Here is a 27,625-nt window from a genome sequence, read left to right on the forward strand (position 1 = left end):
ATCCTCACGCCTGCCCCTCCCTCATTTCTCCTCACCCCACCCACACAAACCCTTTCCACCTCAATCACCCATCAGCATACAGGCTTTGGCCACTCCCTACCCTTCACAGATAGACCCTGCCCCTCTCTGTCTCACTCTCTGTCTCGACAGCTCCACCCTTTTAACCAGAGGACTTGGCAGGAGGCCACACTGGCTTCCACATTACTGCATTGATATCTAAAGATGTCTCCTCACGCCCACCCCTCCTCGCCTCTCTGATCAATGCCCTCGTTGACACTTGTTCTCTGCTTCTTATTCATTCAGTTTTGATTTCTATTTCTCCACATCTCCCATGCCTTATGATTTCTCTCATCCTTGCACAATGCACTTACATGTAATCTTCTTACCTTTACTATCAAATGTATCTATCAAGGTTTCAGTTACATGGTTCCCAATAAGAAACTGTGAAATTGTAGGCTAAACTGAATCACGTGGATACATTGATTTAATTCTTTTTTCCCCTCCATCTGTCTCCCTTCCTCTCTCCTCTGTGTCTCTGTGTCTCTCTCTCCTTTTACAGTAATGGAACACTTTATTGATATTCTGGGCGTCTGGGGCAGAGCCATGACTCCACAGTTATTCAATCCTTTTCGAAAGCACTAGATCCAGTAATCCCAGTCAGTAGAATAAGAGTTGTCAAAAAATGTTAATGCTTTTTGGTGAACTTTTTTTTATTTTCTGGTAGACTCGTATGGAGTCTAAATCAGGACTTAAATATGACAGGTCAAAGAATAGTGACTGTCCCAATAGCAACAGTCCCAGCACAGATGAATACCAGTATAGGATGACATTATTAAAATGTTTTGTTGTTTTGAGTTTAATATAACTTGGAAATCATTAGTCGGCACTTGTTAATATTAATCAACTTGATAAATTTAAACTAACTAGTCAGTATTCACAATAGCAAACTTACTCTATAGCACCTTTAAAGGCAGAATGAGTAGGATTTGTCCTGTGCTGTTTGTAAACACAACATTCAAAGTTGGCCCCTCCTCCCCGGCTCAACGACAACAAAATGCTTTGGGACAACTTTTGTCTGAGCAATGACTGAGAGTTTTACATTATAAATGAGGCCGACAGTAACCATTATTTTCATGGGAAGCAGGCAGCAAGATCGATAAACACTGTTTTTATACAGGTGGTTACAATGGCTTCAAATGTTGGGTAAAAAAGGGTGATATTCTGTGAGGCAGCACGTTTAAATCTTTGTGCAGACTGTGTGTGTGTGTGTGTGTGTATATGTGTGTGTGTGTGTCTGTGTGTGTGTGTGTAGTCATTTTAATTGACGACTGCAGACAGGCTACCACTCTCATATGAAGTTGACGTAATTCTGAGCATGCCCTGTGGCGACTGGGTGTGGCTCTGTCTTCCCTTTGTGTCCCCTGTGTTGCTTGGTACCTCTCATCCTGTCCATTTAAACTCTTTTGTATGTAATATAATACAAAATCAAATACAACATATTCATATTTGTTTCTCTTTCAACCATACACACTGTAACACATCAACCAGGAGTGTTTTTTTATTTTACCCTGTGCTCAGCACTTCTACTAATTAGATTCAACTTTGTGTATCCTCTTCCTGGTGGAGCATCTGGACTGCACTGTAGTAAAAGTATAGTTATCACATCTTTAGTCTGTGATTCACAAACACACACACTTGATTTTCCTCCTTCCATGCCGCATGGCTGCTACTGCCGAGGTCTGGCTCTCAGTGTAATAAATGGCTCATGTTAGTCTTAGCTCCGTAATCTAATCAACCTGCTTTATGGTCAGTAACTCTCTCCTCTCCCTCCCTCCCCCTCCGTCCCTCGCTCTCCGCTCAGAGCACATCTCACTTTCTATTCTTTACCCGGATCCTGCTCCAATCTGCCCACATATCAAGGTTTCTTATCAGTGTTAAGACTATATCAGCAGTCTACACTTTAATTAGCAGCATGTGTGTCAGGCACAAACACAAACATGCAAAAAATACACAATTCAATGATTAATCAGTAACTCTAACCTTCAGCCAGATGTTACGATTAGTGATTGATCCTCTGGGTTCTGGGAGGATCCCCGAAGGAGCCATAAATTCAATCATGCTTCTTCTTTGACAGTGTCAGGCTAGAATATCTGTTCCATATATTGAACTCCCAGTATGTGTGTCATGTTTCAAACAGCCATTTAGGTTTCTCAGTCGTACAGGATAAAATCAAAAGGAGTAAACATATTGTGTTATGATTTAATTTTAGCATGGCATGGGCATGGGCATGGAGTTCCCCTTTTGTTCATATAAGATGTCTTGGGTGTGGTTTCTGATAATAAATCTAAATCTAACAGCAGCATGCAGTGACATCAGCACAGAGCACTGCTGCACTGAAACTGATTTTACAGCATCATTTTATGAAATTAAAATAAAGGTTTTTTTAGTGTGACACAAAGGGTATAGTAAAGATATAAAACTGACTTGTGATTATCTGTGAAACTATTGTAATTTTCAACAACTCAGAATATTGTATTGTATTTTATTGCAATGTTTGTTGTAGTTGTAGCGCACCACCTCCTCTTGTCTTAGACATCTTGATCTGGCTAGCACGTGCATTTGTTTTGGAAGCAAGTTAAAGAAAAACAAAACATTGTATTTCTTAAATAAAATAGACATATTACATAGCTGTCTCGGACAAAGTGGGACAATTCAGTCTTGAATCCTTCAGTTCAGTTTCGAATCCTTTTGAATCCTGTCCAATCCATCAATGCTCTCCATCTGTTGAATGACTGACCAAGGTAGACTGTTTTCACCCATACTCTTTGTTTAGCCACAACCACCATATATAATATTAAAAAAATCTAATTCTTCTCAGGAAAATCTCCTGTTTCCTTACAACTGGCTAAAGTACTGCTCCCTGCCAAAACTCTTCCTTGGGAAAGATAAACATACAGTTAATTTCATGGAAATAGCCAATCTTATCTGCTTATTTGCCTCTCTCGCGTTGCAGGAGGGAGAGATCTAAAAGATCCTTCGCTCCTACAGCCATCAAGCTGTAGTAGCGAACAACTTTAAGAGCTAACAGACTCAAGGATAAATAAAGTAATTTTATTTTTGTTATTTTTTTTATTTGATTGATCAGTATAGAATTGAGACTGTCTCATAACCAGTTTAAAACTCCTTAAAGCAGCTTTATTAAAGCCTATTGTCTGTGTTGCAATAAGCCTTTATCACTACACCCTGGACTCTTCTGCAGTTTCTGCGGTGTAGAGTACACATGAAGGAAACTGCATCCATTTTAACACCAGTTGCTAGGGAGTGGTGAGCAATAAAGAATCCTTCAAATTAATCAGAGTTGTGTAGCTGCTTGTGGGGCATCAACTCACTGACTCAACTCCAGGTTCTCTGTCCAGAGAGGGCTTGTTATCTGTCAGAGAGAAGCTGATTCCTGGATCTTGGTGACAGTCCAGCCAGTTTGACTGGGACAAGTGGTGAGGATGCTGTGACCTATCAAAAGCTGTAGGCCTGGTAAGATCTGGGAGGGCTGCCAGACTGCCAGAAGATAGAGATCATTTTGTGAAAAATGACGGCCTTCCAGCAGAGCGGTGGGGTTTTGTCTTGGCTGCAGTGCACGTCCGGATCGAACGGAGATGGCTGACAACACTTGGTACATGTGGCCGAGAGACATTTTAACAGAGGAGGATGATTAACGGCTGTGTTTGTGTAATTACTGTAATGGAGTACTGCAGTGTTACACAAGCCTGTTGGGGGGATATTCATTAATGCATGTAAGTAAAGAGGGAGGCAGTGAAAGGGCATTATAGAGCATGCATAAGGGAAACCACACTGATGTTTCCTCCAGATATCCCATATAGTTTGTTGAGAAAGGTACGCCTCAGTAATCTCATATTTAACTGCCCACAGTCACACTATCGCTGTAATACAATAGACTAAATCTTAAATTCAGTAAAAACAGACATCAGGACATAATGCAACAGACACTTCTTCACACCTTTGATTGATAGATGCAAACCATGTTCCCAAGAGCCATCTCTTCCTTTAACACTCCACATGTTTGGTCCCGCTGTGCATGCCAGACCATATAGCTTCTTCCATTAAAGATTTTTGCTGCATTGACGTCAGCCTTTTTGCCTGCACTGCAGTGTGTCATATGATGTGCATGTTACGACCAGCAGCTCTTTGTCAGCTCAATGCAGGAATGTATCCTGCCTCTGCAACATCTTAATACATCATTTTAATTGAGCAGAGATCAGAAGGTGATGCTCGTATTTTTTTAGCGCACTCAGCTGCAGTGTTCCTGTAACCCACCACTTCCTGAATGCATCTCTGCTCAACTAAATCCCTGCTGAGACCAGGAGAAACATCAATGACATGCCTGTACATATTATGTAGTTTGCTGCAGTCAAGAGACGGCATCTGTTGTTGGTTTTAGATGTTATTAATAGGCAGAGATGGGCAGTATTTTAATTAAATGTATTTAAAATATGTATTTAATTACTGAATTTTGTAGTTTGCATTTTGCTGGACAGAAAAATAAGATGTTATTTTTTATGAAATACTTTGCTTTCTCTTCTACTATTTTGTACTGTATATTACTCTGCTGCAATGGTAATGTTTTGTGTCTTTTGCACAGTTGGTTTCATATAAAGTTGGAGATCTTAGAAATATACTTACTTCACTTCACTTAAATCTCTTTGAAAAAAGGCTTCTGCTAAATGCCCAGTCTTGTTGTCATCTGAAAGAACTAGAGAATCACTGTGTCCTAATTGTTCAGGTGTTTCAGTCGGCTGTTCAGTCAGTCCTAGCAAACAGCTTGACTGACTTGAACCTCCCAGTATGCAAACTCAAAGACATTTTAATCGTCTGCTTAAAATCTATTATGTGGAAAGTTAGACGACCTCATCTTTTCAGTGAAGCAGTCAATTCAGACTCATACGAGGCTGCTAACTGTTTAGAATGTCATAATATCAGTTTATATGGAGTAAAATACATTTTTGTATTTTTAAATTACAATATTTTGTATTTTACTTTGATACATTTGATGAGCAAGTACTGGTAATTCGTAACAATCGTGTTTGGTGTGTTATGTGATACAACACATACATTTGATACAGTGATACATTTTGAAACCCATTTCATTATTTTATTGATCTGTGCTTTTCTTCAAATAAAGTAGTTGTAGTAGTTTAGCCCTCAGAGATGTTTAGCTGCAAGATCTACGGTTTAACTGGTTTAGTTAAACCTACATTTGTTGATTTTTTTGGCCACTTGGGGGCAGTACAACAACATATTTCCTCAAAAAGTTATGAAAGCAAATGTGTTAGCAAACAGTTGCCTATTTACACATGTAACAGATGTGTAATACTAATATTAAATCTTCTTTTTATCTCACTTTTGGTCACTACCAACTCGCAAAAGGTGAACAGTTGTTTAATCAGCGCCTTTTTGTTGGAAACAGCCTGTTGCATCTAAAAGCAATTCTTATGAGAGTGTGCGGGGTTATAATTCTCGGCATAACAAGCAACACCTTCTTAATTACACATTTGATCCGTTGTAATAATCAACAAGAAAGAAACACTTCATGGTGATGAAGTTTCACTTTATTCATTTCAGGGTAGCAAACATAATAACGTTCTGTGATGTCAGTGATTTAAATTACATTTTAAAGAAATTTAACTGAAACGTGTTATTATTGATTTTCCAATTGTTTTAGTATAAGTAGGCCACAAATGAGAGAATAGGTTATGGCATCTATAAACTACGAGTGCCAATTAATAAAAAATATTGCAGGTCAAAATAAATATCACTTTCCTCTACAAAATGTTTCGACATTCTTATGACACTTCTTTATTTCACACTTGACTCCTTCCTTATTTCTACACATGTTGGTGCACTTAGGGCTGGTTAACTTAACTTGGTTCACTTAATTGGTTTGCATTTAATACAATGACCGGGGGTTACAGTATTATAACAGATTATCATGTGTATAAAGTCAGTATTATAGCAGTTTGATGTTGAGTGCACAAGCTGATGATGATATTCACACAATCCTCCCCTGAAGAAGTGGACGACTCTCTCCTGGTGACTGTCGACTCAACAAGTTCCACAACAACAAAGGAACTGATGTTACTGAGGAGCTGCCGCCATTACTGGCATCATGGTCTTCTCTTAGTGGCTGGTACTGCTTGAACCGCCTGTTGAGAGACATTAAACAGATGAGACAGGTGAGGAGACAAAGTTCAACTAAATATGGTGGTTTACCCAATGAAACATATGAGCTTCCACAGCATGAAATAAAGCCCAACATTGATTTGTAGTTGAGAGACAACTACGACCAGATTGTTTTACAAGTAGCTCGTTTAGCTAAGTTAGCTAAGCTACTACAATGCTAATCAACATCAGATGATAGACAAAGGGTTTATGTGATTGCATTTTCATTAATGTTCTCAATCAGCATGTTAAAGTTGTCATTGTGAACATGTCAGCATGCTGATGTTGTCTAAGTCCATTTTGGCGTTCCACAGGGATCAATCACTGGACCCATACTTTTCCTTCTGTAATACTGAAAAAAATACATTATGCTGATGATATAGTTTTTCTGGCCACTTCAAGATTGTTTGATATTGTTCATGCTGGCTTATCAACATGGCTTAATTCAACTTAGCCATCATAAATGACAAAGTGTTCTTCCTGCTATGAAGAGTGAATTTCTCACATTAAAATTCAGTGAAAATATTAAACTTTTGATGCTGAGGACAAGAGCAATTTATCAGGCTTTTCTGGATTTTTTTCTTCTTCTGATTTTAGCCCCAATTAAATTGATCAAATGATGTACTCACCTGTACATCAAACCAATACAACAGACAACACAGGCGAGAACCATTACACCAAGGACTGTGGCTGCAGTTCCCGCTGGGGAACCACCGGAGGCTGAAATTGAAGCACATCATACAAATGAGAGAATAATCTATAGATGTATTACTTTTGTGGCAAATAATCATTTTTCCTCCACCCACCTACGGTTACACTGACTCTTGCACTTGCCACAGCAAGACTGACATCATTTGTCAAGGAGACATTGATGCAAAATACTCCAGAGTCATTGAAGAACTGACGAAGGATCATTTGACAGTCTGGAGAGGGTGTAGCTGCACTACAGACTGTCTCCACCGGTGTGATACAGTCAGCATCCGAAATGACTGTGCAGACCTCACTTGGCAAACTGAAGGAAAGATAGTGAAGAAGCAGAGACAAAGTGGACATGTTACTTTCATAAAAGTGATTTTTGTGCTACATAATACTTAGGAAGACACCACAGTTTCTGTGTAGGCCAGCTAGAAGAGCATTGTTGTATTACTTACTGTATAAAGACCATTAGTCCAAATCAATACACTTTTGATGCTAAGCTGAGCTGTGAGTGAACCTCTTGACCCTGTCTGTGTGCTCTCTATATTGAGGTAATGGTTATTATTGCTTACCTTCCCTGACACGAAATAGTGACGTCCACAGCATTCTGATCCAACTCGGTTGCCAATGCTACGACGTTGGCCACCTGTACAATCTCTACACTTTCAATACCCTCTGGAGAGTTGAAAGACGAAGAAAAAATATTTAAACACTATTAAACATACTGTTTCTATTAAATCAGAATATCATCCATTAAGGTTCAAACTGCCATGGCTACAAAAACTGACTTACGGACAACATCTACAGATGTGGCGAGGGAGCCATATCGGTAGACCATGCAGTCAGCTACAAGCTCTGGTGCTTGTCTTTTAGCCACAACGAGGGCGACCTGTGCAGGATCTGTTTCCACCTCTGCTTGAACTTCACCTTCAGCTGGAGCGACCTCTTCTAGCAAAAGAAGAGAAGTGTTGTTGTAATGTTGTTGTGAAAAGAGCCATTTTTAAAAATCTTGTGTACTTATTTAAGTTTACTGTGAACATTTACCTGCAGGAGCTGCAGTAGCTGCAACTTCATTCTCAGTTGCCTGCACTTCAGCCTCTGTTTCATCAGCTGGTGCTGCCTCTTCTACAGCTGTGGCCTCAGTGGCAACAGGGGCTACAATGTTATCAGCAGGAGCTTCTGTTTCAGCTTGGACAACCTCTGTGGCAGCATCATCATCAGTAGCAACCTCAGCAGCATCAGCATCAGCAACCTCAGCAGCCTCAGCAGCAACAACCTCAGTGTCTTGCTCTACAGCTACTTCTGCTGCAGGAGCAACCGTGACAGCGACAGCATCCTCAACTGCAGCTTCTTCTCCCTCTGCAACAGGTGCAACTGAAGCAGCAGCATCAATCACAGGCACATTTTCTACAGCTGCATCTGTAACCACTGCAGTTTCATCTGCAGCAGCTGCATCAGCGTCTGCGGCATTTGCATCTGCAGCAGCTGCATCTGCCGGCTCTTCAGCTGCAGGTGCAACAGGGGCAGCAGTGGCAACCTCACCGGCTGCTGCGGCTGCATCTGCGTCCTCAGCAGCAACGTCTGCTTCTGCGGCAGTGTCCTCAGCAGCAACGTCTGCTTCTGCGGCAGTGTCCTCAGCAGCATCGTCTGCTTCTGCAGCAGTGTCCTCTGGAACAACAGCTGCGTCGACTACTGCAGGTGCTACTGAGGCAACGTCGACTGCCTCTATGTCTGTATCAACAACTGCTTCTCCATCTCCTGCTTCAGCTGGTTGCACAGAAGCAGGAACATCCAGAGCAATTGCATCTCCTCCCTCGGCTGGTGCTGCAACGGTGGAGGGGATCACAACTACTGCTGGAGCAGCAGAGGCATCGATTGGAACAACTGAAAGAAAAGTTTAAAACAACTGAGCAAAACTTATGACAGACTTTTTATAGGAGACTGTTTGCTTAAAAGATTTTAAAAATAGCATAAATAGTTCAAAATCTCACCAGCAGTTGGGTTTCCACAGCCGTCGGGGATGCTTGCCATCAGGACCACCTGAGGTTTGAAGGTCCCGACGGCAAGGTACGTGTGAGTGACGGTCTGGTCTCTGGAGATCAGGGTCCCCGTGCTGTCACCAAAGTCCCAGCTGAAGCTGATGTCGGCGGTATTCAGATACTGGCTGGGATCGTGGAGCTTGACGGTGAAAGCAATGGCTCGGTTCTGGATGAAGTTCTGGTCATTCTGGTTTACGTCATTGACTTGGGCGAGTGATATGGTGAAGGGAACTTGGTCTGTTGGCCACAGAGAAAATATGTTGAGCTGTTTTACTGAGGCTTGTTAAAACATTACAATACAATCATTTTGTTGAAATAGTTTGATAGGTCACCTGTGATGGTGAAGACCGTGGAGGCATAGCCGAGAGGGATGAACTTGTCTTTGCCACGGCAGTGATAGATGATGACCTCCATGTTGTAAGAGCCAAGGGGGACGTTGTCTGTACCGATAGAGAGGGAGGAGGACGGTCCATCTGCCACCTGCCAGTAACGTCCTTGAAAAAAGTAAAATTGTGATTAGAGTGGTTTGGTTATCACTCCAAAATTAATTGAATTTGCACATTTTGGAGGCACTCCAGGTGTCACTTTCATCAAATAGCACCAGATGCTACGCATGGGAAAAAGTGAAATAAAAATGCCTGTCCTTGCTTTGTTGTGGCAGTTGAACCAGGGAGCAGCCTAGATTTAAAACAGAATAAATATGATATAAATCCAATATCTTTACCCCATGTCTTCCACACAAACACATAGCGGGGTTTCCTGTCCTGCATCCTGGTGAACGGTGTACCGTCGGGGAAAGTTCCGGTTGACTGGGTGTCCTGGTCAGGATACACAGGCTGACCTGCCTGGTACTGTTGGCCTGGAAAACATGACAGATCATACAACAATAACAGATATGTGATCAATTAAACTATGCATGGTCTGGGGCAACACAGGTCTAATAAAATAAGTATTTTGTCCTATCATAACACCAGCACGATTTCAAAATCACATTGGTTTAGTGATTAGGATAAATTGGATTTAAGGATTTAATTCACATAATAATTTGTTCTTTTGCACAATAATCTATAAATTAATTTTAGGGATGCACAATATTGGATTTTTTGTCAAAAATCCGATATGCCGATTTTTTACAACTCATTTAACCGATTACCGATACAGATATTTTTTCCCCGCACAACTAATACCCACAATCAGGGCAAATTTGGCCAATTTCCCAATTGAAATAATAAGTAAAACATAACCTGTGCAACTGTACAGCAATTAAACCCAAAATGAATAAAACTGCATGTACCTTTCAGACTGCTGCTTAAATTCAAATTTAACTTAAAAGACGAGCCCAATATGTGACGACTCAATCTGCACTGTGCAAACGAAATCACAAAAATTACAACAACTGTAAGCAGCTTCAGTCCCTAATCAGAACATAAATAAATAGGTGGGCTCAGACTACACTGCACAATTCTCTGAGCTACAAACAAGGTGCAACAGAGAGATGATGTGCACCCCATTATTTAATCAGTTTATTATATCGGCGTGTTGGCCGATGTCCGATGTTCATTTTCAAGCCAATATCGGCCGATACCGATAACGTGCCGATAATATCGTGCATCCCAAATTATTTTATTAAAAAGTATAAGTTTCTACAAATGTATAAACCTTTTCATTGCTTGTAATAAAATGATGAAATATCCACTTCATCATTAATTGAAATAGCAAAAATGATGACTTCACAATAAGTTGCCTATAACAGCTACTACCTGCCCTCAGTCAGTTGCTTTACTGAAAAGGTTTTCTTACCATTAATGGTGCAGTTTCTTGCCCAGACGACCTCCCCGTCAGAGAGCGTGGTCTGGTTTGGAGGGAAGTTAAGATTTATATTGAAGGTCGCTTTAGCTCCAGTCAGAGTGGGTGCATCATTTTTCAGATCAAAAGTTACTTCACCACCTGAAAAAGAAGAAGATTAAAAACAATTTAACATCTTTAGATTCAGAGACAGACAGACTCTTGTAACATTTATGTTTTAAGAAAAAGCTAAATGAGGCCTCACCAAACCAGCAGTTCCTGAATCTGGCGTCTCCGTCTTTCCACACTGGATACATCCGTGTGTTCCATGAGCGGTAACGTGTGAACTGACTTCTAGGCTCTGGTGAAGAGATTATAAAAGAAATAGATGTTTAAAGGTCCCATTTTGAAAAAAGAATTATGGTTAACAGTGCTGTTAAAGTAATTCCCTGGCTGCAATGATGGTGCAGAGATGCCAAGAGGAAAGATGCAGAAGATGTAGAAATACTGACCAATCAGAGAAGACTGTGCTGTTACAGGAGGGCTTAAAGAGACTAAAACAACTCAGCTATATCCAGACAGTATGAGAAAATATTAATAATAATAATGATATTAAAACTTAAAAATGTTCATATTTTATCTCAATTCATCATTTGTACACTTTTCTATCAACATCTTAAACAGAAAGAGCAGCATGAGCCACAGTCCCCACAGTGACAGGTTGTGCAATGTATTGTTTTGGAGTTGTTCTTTGTTGTTTTTAAGGCGAGCAATAGGTCTTCTTTAAAAACAACAAAACTATCTTAAGGTTGAATGTCTTTTTAAAGTGGTGCAATTTGTTTTCCTTGTGTTATATTTAAGTTTTGAGGATTTTATCAATGATACTTGACAGTATGTACAGTCAGGTTGTCCTCGGGGACAGTTTCCTACAAAAATAAATGCACTGGAATTCATAGGTATTCCACCTAATTTTGTGCAGTGAAGAAGCAACATAATGTTAAAAGCCACATGTTAAAAGCTTGCTTAATTGTTGGGACTGGTGGCGGTTTGCCTATCAACCAGAATTCTGGTGTTGGTGTCCTGTTGAGGAAAATTATGTCCGGATGTAGTTTTTCAAGCCTAGCCCTGGTCTTTTGCCATGACCTTAAGAAAGTGATTTTGGTGCCAAAACCAAACTGCTTTACAGCATTAACAAAGTGTTTAAAACAGCGATTGTGATGTTTAACAGCAGTGGTGATGTAAGGTACTACAGTGGCCATCACGTGTGAAGAATGTGCTCCGGTCACAAGTTGAAAACAATGCTTGTCACATGTCAACTTTTATAGGATAGCATGCAACTAACGCTGAAAGAGTAAATCATAGAGAATACTTTGGTTCACTGCAAATGAATACTATTCGGTTGACTGTGCCACATATCCACGCCCTCTAGATGGAAAATGTATTTGACATTGTTCCTAAATTTCAGGGAATTTATGCAGTTAACAAAGAAGTTAAATAAAAGGGGAAATAATCAAAAATGGTGAATTGTTCGCTTTCCAGGAATATTCCTTGATACATTTAACAATGTGTTGCACATTGCAGCAACTGGCTGTAATAGATTGTCATGTGTTGGTAGTTTTCTTCACTGTAAGCCAAACTGAACTTATTTGCCATCATAAAATAACAAAAAATCTCAATAATCAGTGTGTGGATCAGCCTGAATGTAGTGTGACAAGTAATGGAAACGTTTAGTCAGCTTTAGTTTGAAGCAGTGACACTGAGCCCAAGAAAAATCTCCCTGAGGCAACAATAACGTTTATCATACTGTAATGTATAATAAGTAAAGGTTAAACCTTTCCAGTAGAGTTAAAGTTGTGCAGGCTTTTTAAAATAGGCTCAACTACTATCAGTTATCTTTGACTTTTTATATTTGCATACTTCCCACTTTGTATTAGACCTGCTGCACAAATAACCATAGTCCAAAGTCATGGAAAAAATGATAAGACCATATTTTCCTTCAATTTCTTGTTAATTTTAATGTTGCGTACAACTAAAAGTACATTTGTTTGGACAAATATATTGATAACAACAAAAATAGCTCATAACAGTTTAATGTAAGAGCTGATATCTAGCCATTTCCCATGGTTTTCTTAATAATAACCAAAATCATCATTAAGAAAACTATGAAAAATGTCTAGATATCAGCTCTTAAATTGAACTCTTATGAGCTATTTTTGTTGTTATCATTATATTTGTCCAAACAAATGTACCCTTAGTGGTACCAGGCATTAAAATTAACAAGAAATTGAAGAAAACGACTGTATATGATAATCAAGCAACTCAATGATAGAGATGCTTATGTAAAGGAGAGCAGGTCTGTGTTTTTGGTGTTGAGGTGGGGTGAGGAGTGTCGGGGTTCTTGGTGGTGGGAGTCACACGACCTGCAATCCCCCTCAATCCCTTTCATGTGACCATCAGCTGAGCAGCAGCATCAGTAATCCCAGTGAGAGGAATGAGAGATTCCAGACAACTGATTTACCCGGGTTTTTTCTCAGCCTGTGATGTGTGTGTGATGTATGAAAACATTTGTTTGCATGAAATAACCTCATATTAACATGATGAATGTTTTTCAAATGTTTAAGTGTGAAAGGAAAATAACATAATGGATGCAGTATTCTGAATCACAGCATCTTGGAACATATTTGAGCCTGAGGTCATGAATTTAATCAGCATAAGAAACAACGTTTAATTTGCGTGTAAAAGTTTGTGCAGAGTGTTTTAGCTTGAAATAAGCGTGAAATGACGGATCAATTCATTTCCTGTTCTATTTGTAGGCCAAACCGAGAAACACTAATGTTTTACCGTGTGATTTGATGGGAAAGCAGAAATGTGTTGATTTAAATTAGTCACAGAAAATAAACATTAATCACTTTTTTTCTGTTTATAAACTGTGTTTCGTAGTTTTTCTTAATGCACTGACAACACAGCAAAAACTCTCACAAATTATTTGGACTTTCAAACTTTTCGTTTTGTGCTAATTTATATTATATATATATTTATTCACTTTAACCATATGCTGTTTTCTTGCTAGATATCTTTTATAATAGTGTTAGATAAGACAGAAAAGTTCAATGGGAAATAATTCAACAAAATCTTTGATTTAAGTTGTTTTGTGATGGGAAATAAAAGTGTACTCACTTGTTGCCGTGGCAAATGTAAAAGCTGCAACCAGCAGCACCAGTACCAGAGACTTCATGCTGAATTTGTTCTTCCTTCTCCTCTCTTCGAGCCCCGATCCTTACCCTGCAGACCTAACCCCAACACAACTCCCAGAGAGACTAAACAAATGTCCTCTCACTCTCTTTAAGATGGCCTCAGACCTGAATTACCATAAAGTTTCTTCTCACCTCTGACATCACTGGGAGTATTAAACTGGCACCTCCCCCTTTAGTAAGAGCAGTTATGACACTTTGTTAACTATTGTTATGTCTTACAGTTTCTTGCATTTTCATAACTTTTCATTAAATTCCATCAATGTTACTTGTAAACAGTGTCTTTTAAATTTGTGAACCACATTTTTAACTCGTTATGAAACAGTCAATTTAATGCTGATGCCTATAGTATATGACTAAAATAAGCAAAGGAGAAAATTAGCCAGAAGATTTGAAGTTTCTTTTGGTATATTATTCTTAATGCCTGTCACTCATTCACTGTAATATCTGTATTTTCTTTTTTCTTTTTTAAGGATTCAAAGACAATCCTGAATTGTGCCTCTTCCTCCTAGACATGTATGTACTGTGTCTATTTTATTTATAAAATACAGTGTGAGATGTGATTTGATATCAATATATGATAAGTAGTCACAGATAGATACATTATCTCATGCATGCATCCTGAAACATCTGTGTTTAAAAAGAAAAAAATATACACGGTTGGCCATAAAGTTGGAATCATTTTGTTTTCAGACACAATCCTCTGTTATTTGTGGTTTAATTTTCATTGTGATATGTTTGGAAGAGATTGATTAAAAACGTTTTGAGATTATATACACTTATCTATCAAGAATAAATCACATTGTCACAATCATTTCATGGAAAGAGGTAAAAAATAGATTTTATTCCAACTTTATGGGCGACATGTATTAAAAGTAAGTCGCGTCTTTCTTTCACTTCCTTCCAAAACAAATGTTAGCAGCTAGCCAAAACAAACAGCAACCGTTAAGCCTGAAAAGTGGAGCCAAAGCTGAGGTGCGTTAAACTTGCATTCTTTCTAACGGCCAGCAGGGGGCGACTCCACTGGTTGAAAAAAAAAAAACAGGATTGGACAGAGGTCTATGAGAAAAAATGACCCTACTTCTCACTTTATTTATCACCTCAATAAACATTTTCCTAATGAGTTTATGGTCTCAAGCACTAGTTTTAAGTCTCCTGCTACAAAATTATTTTTATTTTGTAAATTATGGTGCATTTAGTGTAAAAAAATAACAACAACAAAAATGGTATGTTTAACATGTCGCTACCTTGTCATTGACAAATTACTACCATGGTGGTGTCCTTTGGTCCTGTCCGATACACCTCTTGTTTCACCACAGCTCCGCCCTCTTGTCCCAATATGGTCACTTACGACTCCAAAAACCCTAGATGGCGAGAGCAAAAATGCCAAACTTCAAAACAGCAGAACACAAACCAATGGGTGACGTCACGGTGACTTAGTCCACGTCTTTTAGATTCTTACGACTGGCAGCGGTTATATTATTATTATTATTATTATTATTATTATTATTTTTTATATACAGTCTATGGGTTATACTTGTGGAAACACTACCGCTTTTGTCCACAGGGGGCGTCAAAATCAACACAAAAGGAAAGCCTCTTATAGATGTTTAAAGCCAAATTAAAATTTTACAACATGTCATGAATGTAATATATCAAATAAAACGTGTACAGTAACCTAATGCTTAAAAGGCCTCTGAAAGATTGATAGAGTGCAGGTAAATAATTCAAGTGAATACAAGGTAACTGACGTCCCTCAAGCAGGACAGTATTTTCTGAGTGCATTATTGGAAAGTCAATGGATGCTTTCTGCAGTGTAAATGAAAATGTTGTGCGTGATGCTTGCTTCAGGATGTAGAGAGTGGTGAGAACTGTGCACAAAGCTCGAGTCATGCCTGTTTCTGACGTATGACCTTAGAGCTATGTGTGCATGGGCGTCACAAGAGAAGTGTGTGGGAGAAAATCAATAGCATCCTTTTATTTCCCCGGCCATTCCTCTGTATCCTGCTGTCCACCTCGGGCTGCTGCAGCTCTGAGAATCTGACACACCCATGGTCATTTTACTGTTGGAGACATAATCCAAAGTTTCATTCAGAGGAAGAAGAGAAAACATTTCGAGGAAATTAAAAAACTTTTAATTTTCTTTGTGCACATTTATTCTAATAAAGCATCTTCAAGTAACACGAGACATCATCCTGAAACAAGAAGTCATTGAGACAACAGATTAATTATTCATGTGACTCTCATTATGTGGGTTCATGTTCTGTAAAGCCGGAAAATAGTAAAGCCACATTTAAACACACCTCATTTACTCTATAATAATCAATAAGGATGATGTTGTATATTTGTCTATCATGGAAGCAAAGAGAGAAACAGAAAAATGTGTGCTTATGACACTGAATCTGGATTATAAGATTAATTTTGAGGGGAAAAAATGCCAAAATTGATTTGCAAGGCAAAATGTAAAGTTATAAAAATAATTTAAAAATATTTTTTTTCAAGTTGAGGAGTCAGTCATAGCTTTAAGTATTATAACTCATCTTTGAATATATTTTTTATATATATATTATAGTTTCTTTTCATTTGTGCTTGGTTTTGTTTATTCCTGTCACATAATTTGTGTGCTATTTTTTGCAAACTGCAAAGAGATAAAAACAATAAATAATAATACAAAGATAATAAAGAAAATGTATAAGTACTGTATGTATAGTCATGGAAAAAATTATTAGACCATCCTTGTTTTCTTGAATTTATTGTTAATGTAATGCCTGGTACAACGAAAGGTACATTTGTTTGGACAAATATAACATTGAATGTGCTTATTATCAAGAAAACAATGGAAAATGGCAAGATATCAGCTCTTAAATTAAACTCATATGAGCTATTTTTGTTGTTATCATTATATTTATCCAAACAAATGTACCTTTAGTTGTACCAGGCATTAAAATGAACAAGAAATTGAAGAAAACAAGGATGGTCTAATATTTTTTTCCCATGACTGTTATACCAAGAAATTTTAATAAATAATTGTACTTTAATAAGAAAAGGTGCATCTATTAACCACTCTGTTGTTGCAGTGATTAGTGGTTTTCCCACTAATGTCTGATGCCTGTGAGTCTGCTCAGGCTGCACTACATGTGACCCCTCATGTGCTAACAGCGGAGTTCAAGAGGAAATAAATCCTTCCCACAAAGCACCTGACTTAACATACCACAAATAGTCCACTGTTATCTTTTTTCCTCATTAGTCTCTCTTGTAAAGTAATAACATTATTTCTGAGTTTCAGGGAATGCATGCATTTAACAAAGGAGTTAGATAAAAGGGGAAATAATTAAAAAACAACAACTGTGAACTGCTCGCTTTCCAGGAATATTCCTTGATGCATTTAACAATGTGTTGCACAGATTGGCTGCATTAGTTTATGATGTTTAGTAGTTTTCTTCACTGTGAGCCAAAATTAACCTATTTGCCATCATAAAATAACAAAAAAATCTCAACAATCAGCTTGTGGATCAGCCTAAATGTAGTGTGACAAGTAATGGAAAGGTATTGAATTTAACATCAGGGCCACTGTTCAGATTTTAAAAACACAGAACCTGTCCCTGACTGCTGTCAGACACATTGACCAGCTTTCAATCACTAATTCACACAAAATGAGGATTGCTTTTATTATTGGCCAAACACCAAATCAATAAGACTGTCTGGTTTGGGAAATGTCAGTAAAAGAACAAACCAGACCAGCAATTTAGTTAATGAATACAGAGAGCACCATTGTCATTTACAAGTCTGAAACAAACCTCCTTTACTTTTTTCAGTGACCCTAATTCCTTCAGTCTTTTGGTCATTTTATTTCATTATTGCCACAAACACCAGAACTAAAAAACAGGACAAAGGAGACAACTAAATGAAACACACACAAAGCAAAACTTTCAGTCATACATTGGCTTTCAATGGGACACATTTCTGATGAATCCTCTTAAAGGGTAACTGTTTCTAGATTGTTTCAAATCTGTGAGTAACCAACACTTTCACACAGGTAGCAACCAGAAAGAAGTGTGATCACTGTGAGAATCAATCTCTGTCAAAAAAAAAAAAAAAGGAACAAAAATGAGACCAAACTGTTAAATGAACCAACATACAGTCATGGAAAAAAATGTTTAGACCATTGTTTTCTTCAATTCTTGTTCATTTTAATGCCTGGTACAACTAAAGGTACATTTGTTTGGACAAATATAGAGATAACAACAAAAATAGGTCATGCAAGTTTAATTTAAGAGCTGATACCTAGACATTTTCCATGGTTTTCTTGATAATAACCAAAATCATTATGAAGAAAACTGGGGAAAATGGCTAGAAATCAGCTCTTAAATTAAACTCCTATCAATTATTTTATTGTTGTCATTATATTTGTCCAATCAAATGTACCTTTAGTTGAAGCAGTCATTAAAATGACATTTTTTCCCATGACTGTATGTGTAAGCAGGCATCAGCTATAGTGACATTTTCTGCTTTTAACTTATAATAATCTTCATCAAAAGAGAAATGGGCTGTTTCACATACTGGGTGGATGCACGTCGAGCCTCTGGGCTCTGATCATGTGCAGTGCTGGTGTGAGTCCCTCTAACAGAGGCTGCTTCTTCATGCAGTAACAGATGACATCCAGGACCTCATGACCTGCTCCCTACTTCAGATTAATGAGCTTTTTTAACAGCACGCATTTAGACTTATGATAGTAAAAAAGGTGATCCTCATAATATTAACAATGACTTGGTTCTATTCAAGTGTCCAGTAAGCCACGACAGTGAGCCAGCATTCACATTACCAGGACCCTGAAACTAAAGCGGCTAAATGTAATTCAGCCATCATTGATTTTATTATTATAACCTGTATTTTTTCTTCTGTGACATGTCAGCTTGTTTCTGACTGGAGACCATGTTGTATTTTACACAGGGGTCCGGCAACCACAGAGGCCTGAATCTGGTTAATTCGACACCTGGAGGAACATAAAGTAATATGATATATTAATAATAGATTTTATTTGTATTGCACTTTACAGTTCAGCAATCTCAAAGTGATACAGAGAATAAAAAAAACTATGACAGGAACATGATACAATAATAAAATGACCAGGTGTTAAAAGCAGAAACTAGAAAGACAATAAGCAAAATGCTTTCATAAAAACAAATGTTTTCAGGTCTTGCTTGAAGACATCTAAAGACATTGCAAGGGGGACACTTGTTGGAGGAATAGAGAGAGAACAGAAATTGTACTGTTGGACATGGTCATCTGGCTGTGACTGTCACCATCCATTCCTCTGCTGCTCTGCCAGTAATTTTCCACTCTCCTCCCCTCTGCTCACTCTCCCTGCTGGCCACGCCCTTCTCATCAGCCAACTCTGTTCACCTGTGCACTCAGGTGCTCCTCATCAGCATCCAGCCACTATATAAGCTACACCAGCCCAGCACTACAGCGCCAGATTGTCTTTGTAGTATGCAGAACTTTCCAGCGATTTTCCTCGGCTTGATTTCCCGGTTCCGACCCTGCTTGTTCCTGACCCAGAATCTTCGTCTCTGCCCTGGTTATCTGACTGCCTTCCGTCCCCGACTCCGAACACTGCCTGTGAGTTCTTGGTGTTATTTTGTCTGCTTCTGTTGCCACTCCGGCTTCTCCGTGGAGGATTACTCTTCGGCCTGCTTCTGCTTTGGTCTTCTGGACTGCAGCTCTGTCTATAGACTTGTTAAGGAAGACTGTGTTCCTGCCTGCTGCCTAGTGCAGTCATCTGTTGTCTGCAGTAAAATAAAGAACATTAAAATCACAGTAAGATTGTACTGCGTTTGGGTCTTCCTGATTTGTGACAGTACAATCTGGCCAAGAATGGACCCAGCACACAATCCTACCCCTTTGAGCCGTCTCGAGAGGATTGAGGGCGTCCTCCAGCAGCACGAGGCCATGATGGCTGCTGCCACAATGGAAGCCAGGCAGGCGACAGAGGTTAATGCACAGGCGCTAACGGCATTAACCGCACAGATGCAGCAGCTAACTGTGCTGCTTACAAATCCTCCTGCTCAGGCACCGGCAGCAGCTCCACCACCAGCACGGTCTACTCTACCACTCCATGATGTTTCTCCTGAGCCCCGGGTGGGGACCCCTGAGCGCTACGACGGCGACCCTGAAACCTGCAGCCCCTTCCTGACAAACTGTTCCTTGCTGTTCTCCCTCCAGCCTCGCACTTTTGCCTCTGAACAGGCAAAAGTTGCATTCACCATCAACCACCTCACCGGTAGAGCTCGCCTGTGGGGAACCGCGGAGTGGGAGAGTCAGTCTCCAGCCTGCTCCTCTTTTCAGTTGTTTGCTGAGGAGCTGCGCAAGGTTTTCGGCCTGGCGGCCGCCAGGTCTGAATCTGCACGGGGACTCATGGACATGCGGCAGGGAGATCGCACGGTGGCGGATTATTCCATTGATTTCCGCACCAAGGCCCGCCAAAGCAGGTGGAACACCGAGGCTCTGGTAGATGCTTTTCTCCATGGACTGGCGAACTATGTTAAGGATGGACTGGTCTCCCACACAGTTCCGCTGTCGTTGGACGGGGTCATCGAGTTGGCTATCCAGATTGATCTGCGTTTCCAGGCACGTCGTCGGGAGAGACGCCAGGGGCCCCCTCCACGCCAGTCGATTTTCCAGACCACAGGGGGGGTCAGTCACTCCACTGAGGTGCCACCAGTGGAATCTGAGCCAATGCAGCTGGGCCGTGCTTCCCTCACGCCAGAGGAACGCGAACGACGCAGGCAGAGAAACCTCTGTATGTACTGTGGCAAGGCTGGACATTACAGACTGACCTGCCCAGCAAAAGACCAGGCTCGCCCGTAAACGAGGAGGTACGGGTGAGCCCTACGACAACGCAGTCTCCTCTAAGGCCACGACTTCAGGCCCGCCTGCTCCTTTCCGATGGTCCTCGCACCCTGGCCATTTTAATAGACTCTGGGGCAGACGCCTGCATCATGGACGAGGGGCTGGTACAGCAGTTGGGGCTCGAGCGGGTTCCACTGTGTGACCCAGTTTCGGCGTAAGCTCTTGATGGCCACGTCCTGGGGACTGTCACACATCAGACCACCCAGGTACCCATGCTGCTGTCAGGGAACCATTATGAGTTGGCCCAGTTTCACATCCTGAATTCCCCCGGTCAGCCTCTCATTCTGGGATATCCCTGGCTACGTCAGCACAACCCCAACATTGACTGGGAACGGGGGGTCATCCGGGAGTGGGGAACCACTTGTCACCGCACCTGCCTGAAACAAGCCTCGTCTCCACCCCAGTCATCCCCTTCCAGTCCACCACCTGACATCTCCAGGGTGCCTCCAGAGTACCACAGCCTCCGCCTGGTGTTCAGCAAATCTAAAGCTTTGTCTCTACCTCCTCATCGGCCCTACGACTGCTCCATCGACCTCCAGCCTGGCACATCTCCACCCAAGGGTCGCCTGTACTCACTGTCTGCTCCCGAGAGGAAAGCGATGGAGGTCTACATCAACGACTCCCTGGCAGCAGGCATCATCCGTCCATCTTCCTCTCCCGCGGGAGCTGGTTTCTTCTTTGTGGAGAAGAAGGATAAGACTTTAAGGCCCTGCATTGATTACCGTGGTCTTAATGATATCACCATCAAGAACCGCTACCCGCTGCCACTCATCTCATCTGCCTTCGAGTTGCTCCAGGGGGCCACCATCTTCACCAAACTCGACCTTCGCAACGCCTATCACCTGGTCCGCGTCAGAGAGGGAGACGAATGGAAGACTGCGTTCAACACCCCTTCGGGGCATTACGAATACCTCGTAATGCCCTTCGGCCTCACCAACGCTCCTGCCATCTTCCAAGCTCTGGTCAATGATGTCCTTCGGGACATGCTCAACCGGTTTGTGTTCGTCTACCTAGACGACATCCTGATTTTTTCCAAGTCTCAAGAAGAGCACATCAACCACGTTCAGTCTGTGCTTCAACGTCTCCTCGAGAACTCCCTGTTTGTCAAGGCGGAGAAGTGTGAGTTTCACGCATCCACAGTCTCGTTCCTGGGGTACATTGTGGCCAAGGGCAGTCTCCAGATGGACCCGGCGAAGGTCTCGGCAGTCACCTCCTGGCCCGTTCCTGACTCCCGTAAACAGCTCCAACGATTCCTGGGTTTTGCCAACTTCTACCGCCGCTTCATCCGAAACTACAGCTCTGTGGCCGCTCCCCTCACGGCTCTTACCAGCTCCAAGGTGCCGTTCTGCTGGAACCCAGCGGCCGAGGCCGCCTTCAGGACCCTCAAACTCAGGTTCACCACAGCGCCCATTCTCCAGCTGCCGGATTCCGACCGCCAGTTTGTGGTGGAGGTGGACACTTCCGACGTGGGGGTGGGGGCGGTGCTCTCACAACGGTCTGCCTCCGACCAGAAGGTACATCCGTGTGCCTTCTTCTCTCGGCGTCTGTCCACAGCCGAAAGAAACTATGACATTGGCAACAGAGAATTGCTGGCGGTAAAGTTGGCTTTGGAAGAATGGAGACATTGGTTGGAGGGCGCGAAGGTACCGTTTATAGTCTGGACTGATCACAAGAATTTGGAATACATACGCACAGCCAAAAGACTGAACTCTCGCCAAGCCCGCTGGTCCCTGTTTTTCACCCGGTTCTGCTTCGCCCTTTCCTATCGACCGGGGTCCCGCAACACTAAGCCGGACGCCCTGTCTCGCCAGTTCCAGAAGGAAGGAGATTTGGGGAAGGAGCCAGCCAACATTCTTCCACCCCCCTGTGTGGTGGCTACTCTTACCTGGGACATGGAAGAGAGGGTAAGAGCAGCTACAGGGGGGCAGGCTGGTCCTGGTGCCTGCCCTCCCAACCGCCTCTTTGTTCCTGAGGTCGGAGGTCCTGCAGTGGGCCCACTCCAGCAAGCTCACCTGCCATCCCGGATCCCAGCGCACTCGAGACTTCCTCTCCCAGCGGTTCTGGTGGCCCACGCTGGCTAGAGATACTAGTGACTTTATTAAGGCCTGTCTCACCTGCAATCAGCACAAGGCCTCACATCAGGCACCTGCAGGGCTCCTTCGGCCCCTCCCGGTTCCACATCGTCCCTGGTCCCACATCGCATTGGATTTTGTCACCGGTCTTCCTCCTTCCCAGGGCCACACAGTCATCCTTACTGTGGTGGACCGTTTCAGTAAGATGGCACATTTCGTGCCCCTGCCTAAGTTACCGTCAGCCAAAGAGACTGCCCAGTTGGTGCTGCTACAGGTGTTCCGCCTGCATGGCCTCCCAGCTGACGTGGTGTCCGGCCGGGGTCCCCAGTTTACCTCGGTCTTCTGGAGGGAGTTCTGCAGCCTGGTGGGGGCCACAGCCAGTCTCTCCTCTGGGTTCCACCCACAGACCAATGGACAGAGTGAACGGATGAACCAGGAGATGGAAACGGCTCTGCGCTGCCTGGTTTCACGGAATCCATCGTCCTGGTCCCAGCAACTTCTGTGGGTGGAGTACGCCCACAATTCACTAACCAGCTCTGCTACCGGCCTTTCCCCATTCCAGTGTGCGTATGGGTACCAGCCCCCTCTCTTTCCGGCCCTGGAAAGGGAGGTCTCCTGCCCCTCGGTTCAAGCCTTCATCCGTCGCTGTCGCAGGACCTGGGTCCAGGCAAGGTCCTCCCTTCTGCGTTCAGGGAGGCATCACGCTGCGGCAGACAACAGACGGCGGTCCACGGCCCCAGACTACAAGGTTGGTCAGAGGGTTTGGCTCTCCACCCGAGACCTGCCTCTGCGGGTGGAGTCTAAGAAGCTGGCTCCCTGATTTGTTGGACCGTTCCCGATCCAGCAAATAATTAATCCAGCTGCAGTGAGACTCCAACTCCCACGCTCCATGCGGATCCACCCGACCTTCCACGTCTCAAGGATCAAGCCAGTCCATGAGAGTCCGTTGGCTCCGGCAGTGCCTCGTCCTCCCCCTCCCCGTCTCATTGATGGAGATCCTGCGTTTACAGTCCGACGACTGGTTCGGTCCCGCCGCCGTGGGAGAGGTCTCCAGTACCTGGTGGACTGGGAGGGCTATGGTCCGGAGGAGAGGTCGTGGGTTCCGGCGCGGCACATTCTTGACCCAGACCTCATCACTGACTTCCACCAACAACATCCTGATCAACCGTCCAGGACCAGACGACCTCCTGGTGACACTCGTCAGACTCCCTCCACCCACCCAGCTGAGGAGGAGGAGGACATGTAACTCTCTGAGGGGTTTTACCCTCCTCCAGACCCCCTCCACCCACCCAATTCTGTTTGGATTTTTTTTTTTTTGGGACGTCAGGAGCCGTCCCTTAAGGGGGGGGTTCTGTCACCATCCATTCCTCTGCTGCTCTGCCAGTAATTTTCCACTCTCCTCCCCTCTGCTCACTCTCCCTGCTGGCCACGCCCTTCTCATCAGCCAACTCTGTTCACCTGTGCACTCAGGTGCTCCTCATCAGCATCCAGCCACTATATAAGCTACACCAGCCCAGCACTACAGCGCCAGATTGTCTTTGTAGTATGCAGAACTTTCCAGCGATTTTCCTCGGCTTGATTTCCCGGTTCCGACCCTGCTTGTTCCTGACCCAGAATCTTCGTCTCTGCCCTGGTTATCTGACTGCCTTCCGTCCCCGACTCCGAACACTGCCTGTGAGTTCTTGGTGTTATTTTGTCTGCTTCTGTTGCCACTCCGGCTTCTCCGTGGAGGATTACTCTTCGGCCTGCTTCTGCTTTGGACTTCTGGACTGCAGCTCTGTCTATAGACTTGTTAAGGAAGACTGTGTTCCTGCCTGCTGCCTAGTGCAGTCATCTGTTGTCTGCAGTAAAATAAAGAACATTAAAATCACAGTAAGATTGTACTGCGTTTGGGTCTTCCTGATTTGTGACAGTGACCAAAAAAAAAAATGGTGGTTGTTGTCAGTTATAACATAGTAATAACATTTAGCAGTGACAAAGTAATTTAACACATAACAAGCAGGATCCTGTTAATATTATTGTAGTTAGAGTTTGTTATTTAGTAGTATTATTTAGCTTTTTAGTTAAATTTAACTAGTTTAGCAGCTGACTCAGCTTCATACTTTGGTTGTTATTGCAAAACTTTCACCTCAGTGACTCCTTGATTTTCCACAAATCTGTTCTTTATACAGACGTTTATTATACTATACTTATATATTATTATAAGGAAGTTTCAGAATGTTTATTTGAATGGGAATGTCCATTATTCACCTATTTTATTTCTATGATCAAAGGTCAGCATGCGAGGTGAATTTTAATTGAAAAGAGGATTTTCATAGTGACAGAGATAATTTCAATTTGTCAAACACAGGTGTGACTTTAAACTGTGTGAATTGGTGCAAAATGCTATCATAATTGGTGGGAAAGAGATGTGATACATGTTTTTGGTTCCTCCGGAGCTTTTTCTGCAATGACAAATCAACATGTGCTTGTGTGTTTTAATAGAGATGTATTTCAGCTTCTGCAGTGGCGTAATAGAAACAGATCTAAAGCAGTGACGGAGTGCACAACTACACTAACAGCCACTAGAGGGAGCAGCTTTGTGTCCCCTTCACTCTGTCCTGTTCAGCACACTGTGAAACATGAGGCATTTTACTGCACTATTTGACATTTACCGGAATATCAGAACAAATTATTTCTGTGCATAAGGATTATTATAACAAAAATAATCAAAACTGCCTGTCTATATATGTTGGAAACAACTTGGCTATGCATGTGTAACCAAATGATAAATGAAGATGAATAATCCCCTTTTTTCTCAGTTTACATACTATGTTGCAAGTTTCTTGTGTTTTATTTTGTGTCAACATGTAAAATTAATTGTTTTATTGAGTCATTTATTCTATAAACCTAAAAAGCTTAGACTGTTACAAGACTTTTCATCCATGTAACTATAACCCTTCACCTAAAATGGCAATATTGGACTATTCATGGACTTTTTGAGAGTTCTTTAAACGTAAATGCACAGTATGCACACACAGATTCTAAAAACACATTCACAAATTTTAGTGTGCAATTAGATATTCGACAAATCTGACACACACACACAGACACAGACACAGACACAGACACACACACACACACACACACAGTTACATAACTCTCAACACACATTTGCAAATAGTTACAGCTACAATAAGTTCTTAGAGATATGGAATTTTTTATTTTTAGTTTGGCACAACTACTACTACTTTGGGTGTCTACTTGTTTTTTTTGTTTGTTTTTTTTAAACTATCAGACAAAAATAAAACGTTTTTGTGCATTTTTTCTCTCATTTCCAGAGCAAAATAAAATTCAGTAATTCATTCAGATTAAATATATTATATTAAATAAAAATATAATTAAAATCAGTGTTGAGTATATTTTATTATACACCCACATATTTATTATAATTTATTGTAATTTACTTGTGCAATAATATTTTTTCCAAGTCTGTATATTTTTTTGCTATTTTTCTACTATTTATATAAATATACTTTCCATTTATTTCTATTCTTACTGCTTCCTGTTCTTTAAAATATGGACTTCTTATTTGTTGCTTGGTACAAGAAGTATGTACTTGTTTTTTTAGTTTAAAAATAAATCGATCAAACAAAAATAAAAAAATCAACTTTTTATATGCATTTTTTTGTTGCTTAAACTTAGTCTTTATTTCATTTCCAGAACAAATTAACATCCAATAATTCATTGACAGATTAAAATATCATTAAAATGAGTGTCCAGGATATGTTATCACACATGTCATTTAAAAAAAAGGTTCATAATGTTGTGATAGTGGGTTAAAAGAACATTCGTCTGTGGTCGTGCAGCAGCAATGTGAGGACACAGAGCATCAGATCAGATCAGATCAGCTCTGATCTTCATCATCGAAGGCCACGCCGGTCGCTTGCTGCTTCCTCTTGGTTCCTGGGTTGATGAGCGATGTCCCTGGAAGTCGTTTCTTCGTGGCCACTGATGGACCACCAGTCTGTGGCTGCTGAGGCTCAAAGTCTAGGGGCCGCCTGTGGTGATTCTTCACCGGGCTGACAGAGGGGGATCCTCCTGTGCTGCCTGGCTGAGCGAGGCTGTCAGCCATCCTGAACAGCAGCTCCTTCAGCTCCTGGGTGGCCTGAGGGCTCTGCAGCCTGCAAAGAGCCACAGTCAGGTCAACTGGACTGCAGCTCACATGGAGCTGTGCACTGGTGTCCTGCACCACCACGGACACGTCCCTGCTAGCACAGGCCGACCTGAGCTTCAGGATGTACTCCTCTGTAGATTTCAAGGCAAACTTCTGTCTGAACTGGTTCAGTGAATCCTCTGTATACTCTGTGCTCCAAACATCAGCAGCATCTGTCAGACAAACATTAAATACTCCGTGTTTTCTGCGTGTGTAGCACAGGAACTCAGACTGACTCTTTTTATCCAACACAGTGCAGTAGGACGCTTTGAACGCATCCATGTTTTCTCCCAGAGTTCACTGAAAACTACAGAAACACCGAGGAAGCAAAATAACGACTTTTGTTCATGCCTTTGTTGTCACCGCTTCCGTATCCTACGTTGCGTGCGTAAAACGTCATCGTAGTGTCATCACGTTACCTCTGAGGTTCGGTTGTTGGATGTT

The 27,625-nt window shown here is 41.8% G+C and overlaps 2 protein-coding genes across 2 annotated transcripts; both read right to left on the reverse strand.

Annotated features, from left to right (window-relative positions):
• Positions 1-5,642: 5,642 nt before the first annotated feature.
• On the reverse strand, positions 5,643-13,989 carry pmela (premelanosome protein a). Its single transcript, XM_059328973.1, has 12 exons — positions 13,932-13,989; positions 11,020-11,115; positions 10,770-10,916; positions 9,694-9,828; positions 9,302-9,463; positions 8,922-9,206; positions 7,975-8,814; positions 7,723-7,878; positions 7,503-7,605; positions 7,041-7,246; positions 6,864-6,954; positions 5,643-6,218 (listed from the first exon to the last, which is right to left on the reverse strand). The coding sequence occupies exons 1-12, from the start codon at positions 13,987-13,989 to the stop codon at positions 6,065-6,067; spliced, it is 2,433 nt and encodes an 810-aa protein (XP_059184956.1). The 3' UTR covers positions 5,643-6,064.
• Positions 13,990-26,648: 12,659 nt separating this feature from the next.
• On the reverse strand, positions 26,649-27,585 carry paxx (PAXX non-homologous end joining factor). Its single transcript, XM_059328990.1, has one exon. The coding sequence runs from the start codon at positions 27,461-27,463 to the stop codon at positions 26,873-26,875; it is 591 nt and encodes a 196-aa protein (XP_059184973.1). The 5' UTR covers positions 27,464-27,585; the 3' UTR covers positions 26,649-26,872.
• Positions 27,586-27,625: the final 40 nt, after the last annotated feature.

The sequence above is a fragment of the Centropristis striata genome, chromosome 3 (genome assembly GCF_030273125.1).
Source record: "Centropristis striata isolate RG_2023a ecotype Rhode Island chromosome 3, C.striata_1.0, whole genome shotgun sequence".
Lineage (NCBI taxonomy): Eukaryota > Metazoa > Chordata > Actinopteri > Perciformes > Serranidae > Centropristis > Centropristis striata.

What these genes read in the sequence shown, in the direction of transcription:
- paxx (XM_059328990.1), bottom strand. Translation starts at nt 27,463, where the DNA reads ATGGATGCGTTCAAAGCGTCCTACTGCACTGTGTTGGATAAAAAGAGT.
- pmela (XM_059328973.1), bottom strand. Translation starts at nt 13,989, where the DNA reads ATGAAGTCTCTGGTACTGGTGCTGCTGGTTGCAGCTTTTACATTTGCC. An exon ending in GTTTGTGTGGAAGACATGGG is followed by an intron (nt 9,464 to 9,693) that starts GTAAAGATATTG and finishes ACTTTTTTCAAG; the next exon opens with GACGTTACTGGCAGGTGGCA. An exon ending in AAGAGTCAGTGTAACCGTAG is followed by an intron (nt 6,955 to 7,040) that starts GTGGGTGGAGGA and finishes CTTCAATTTCAG; the next exon opens with CCTCCGGTGGTTCCCCAGCG.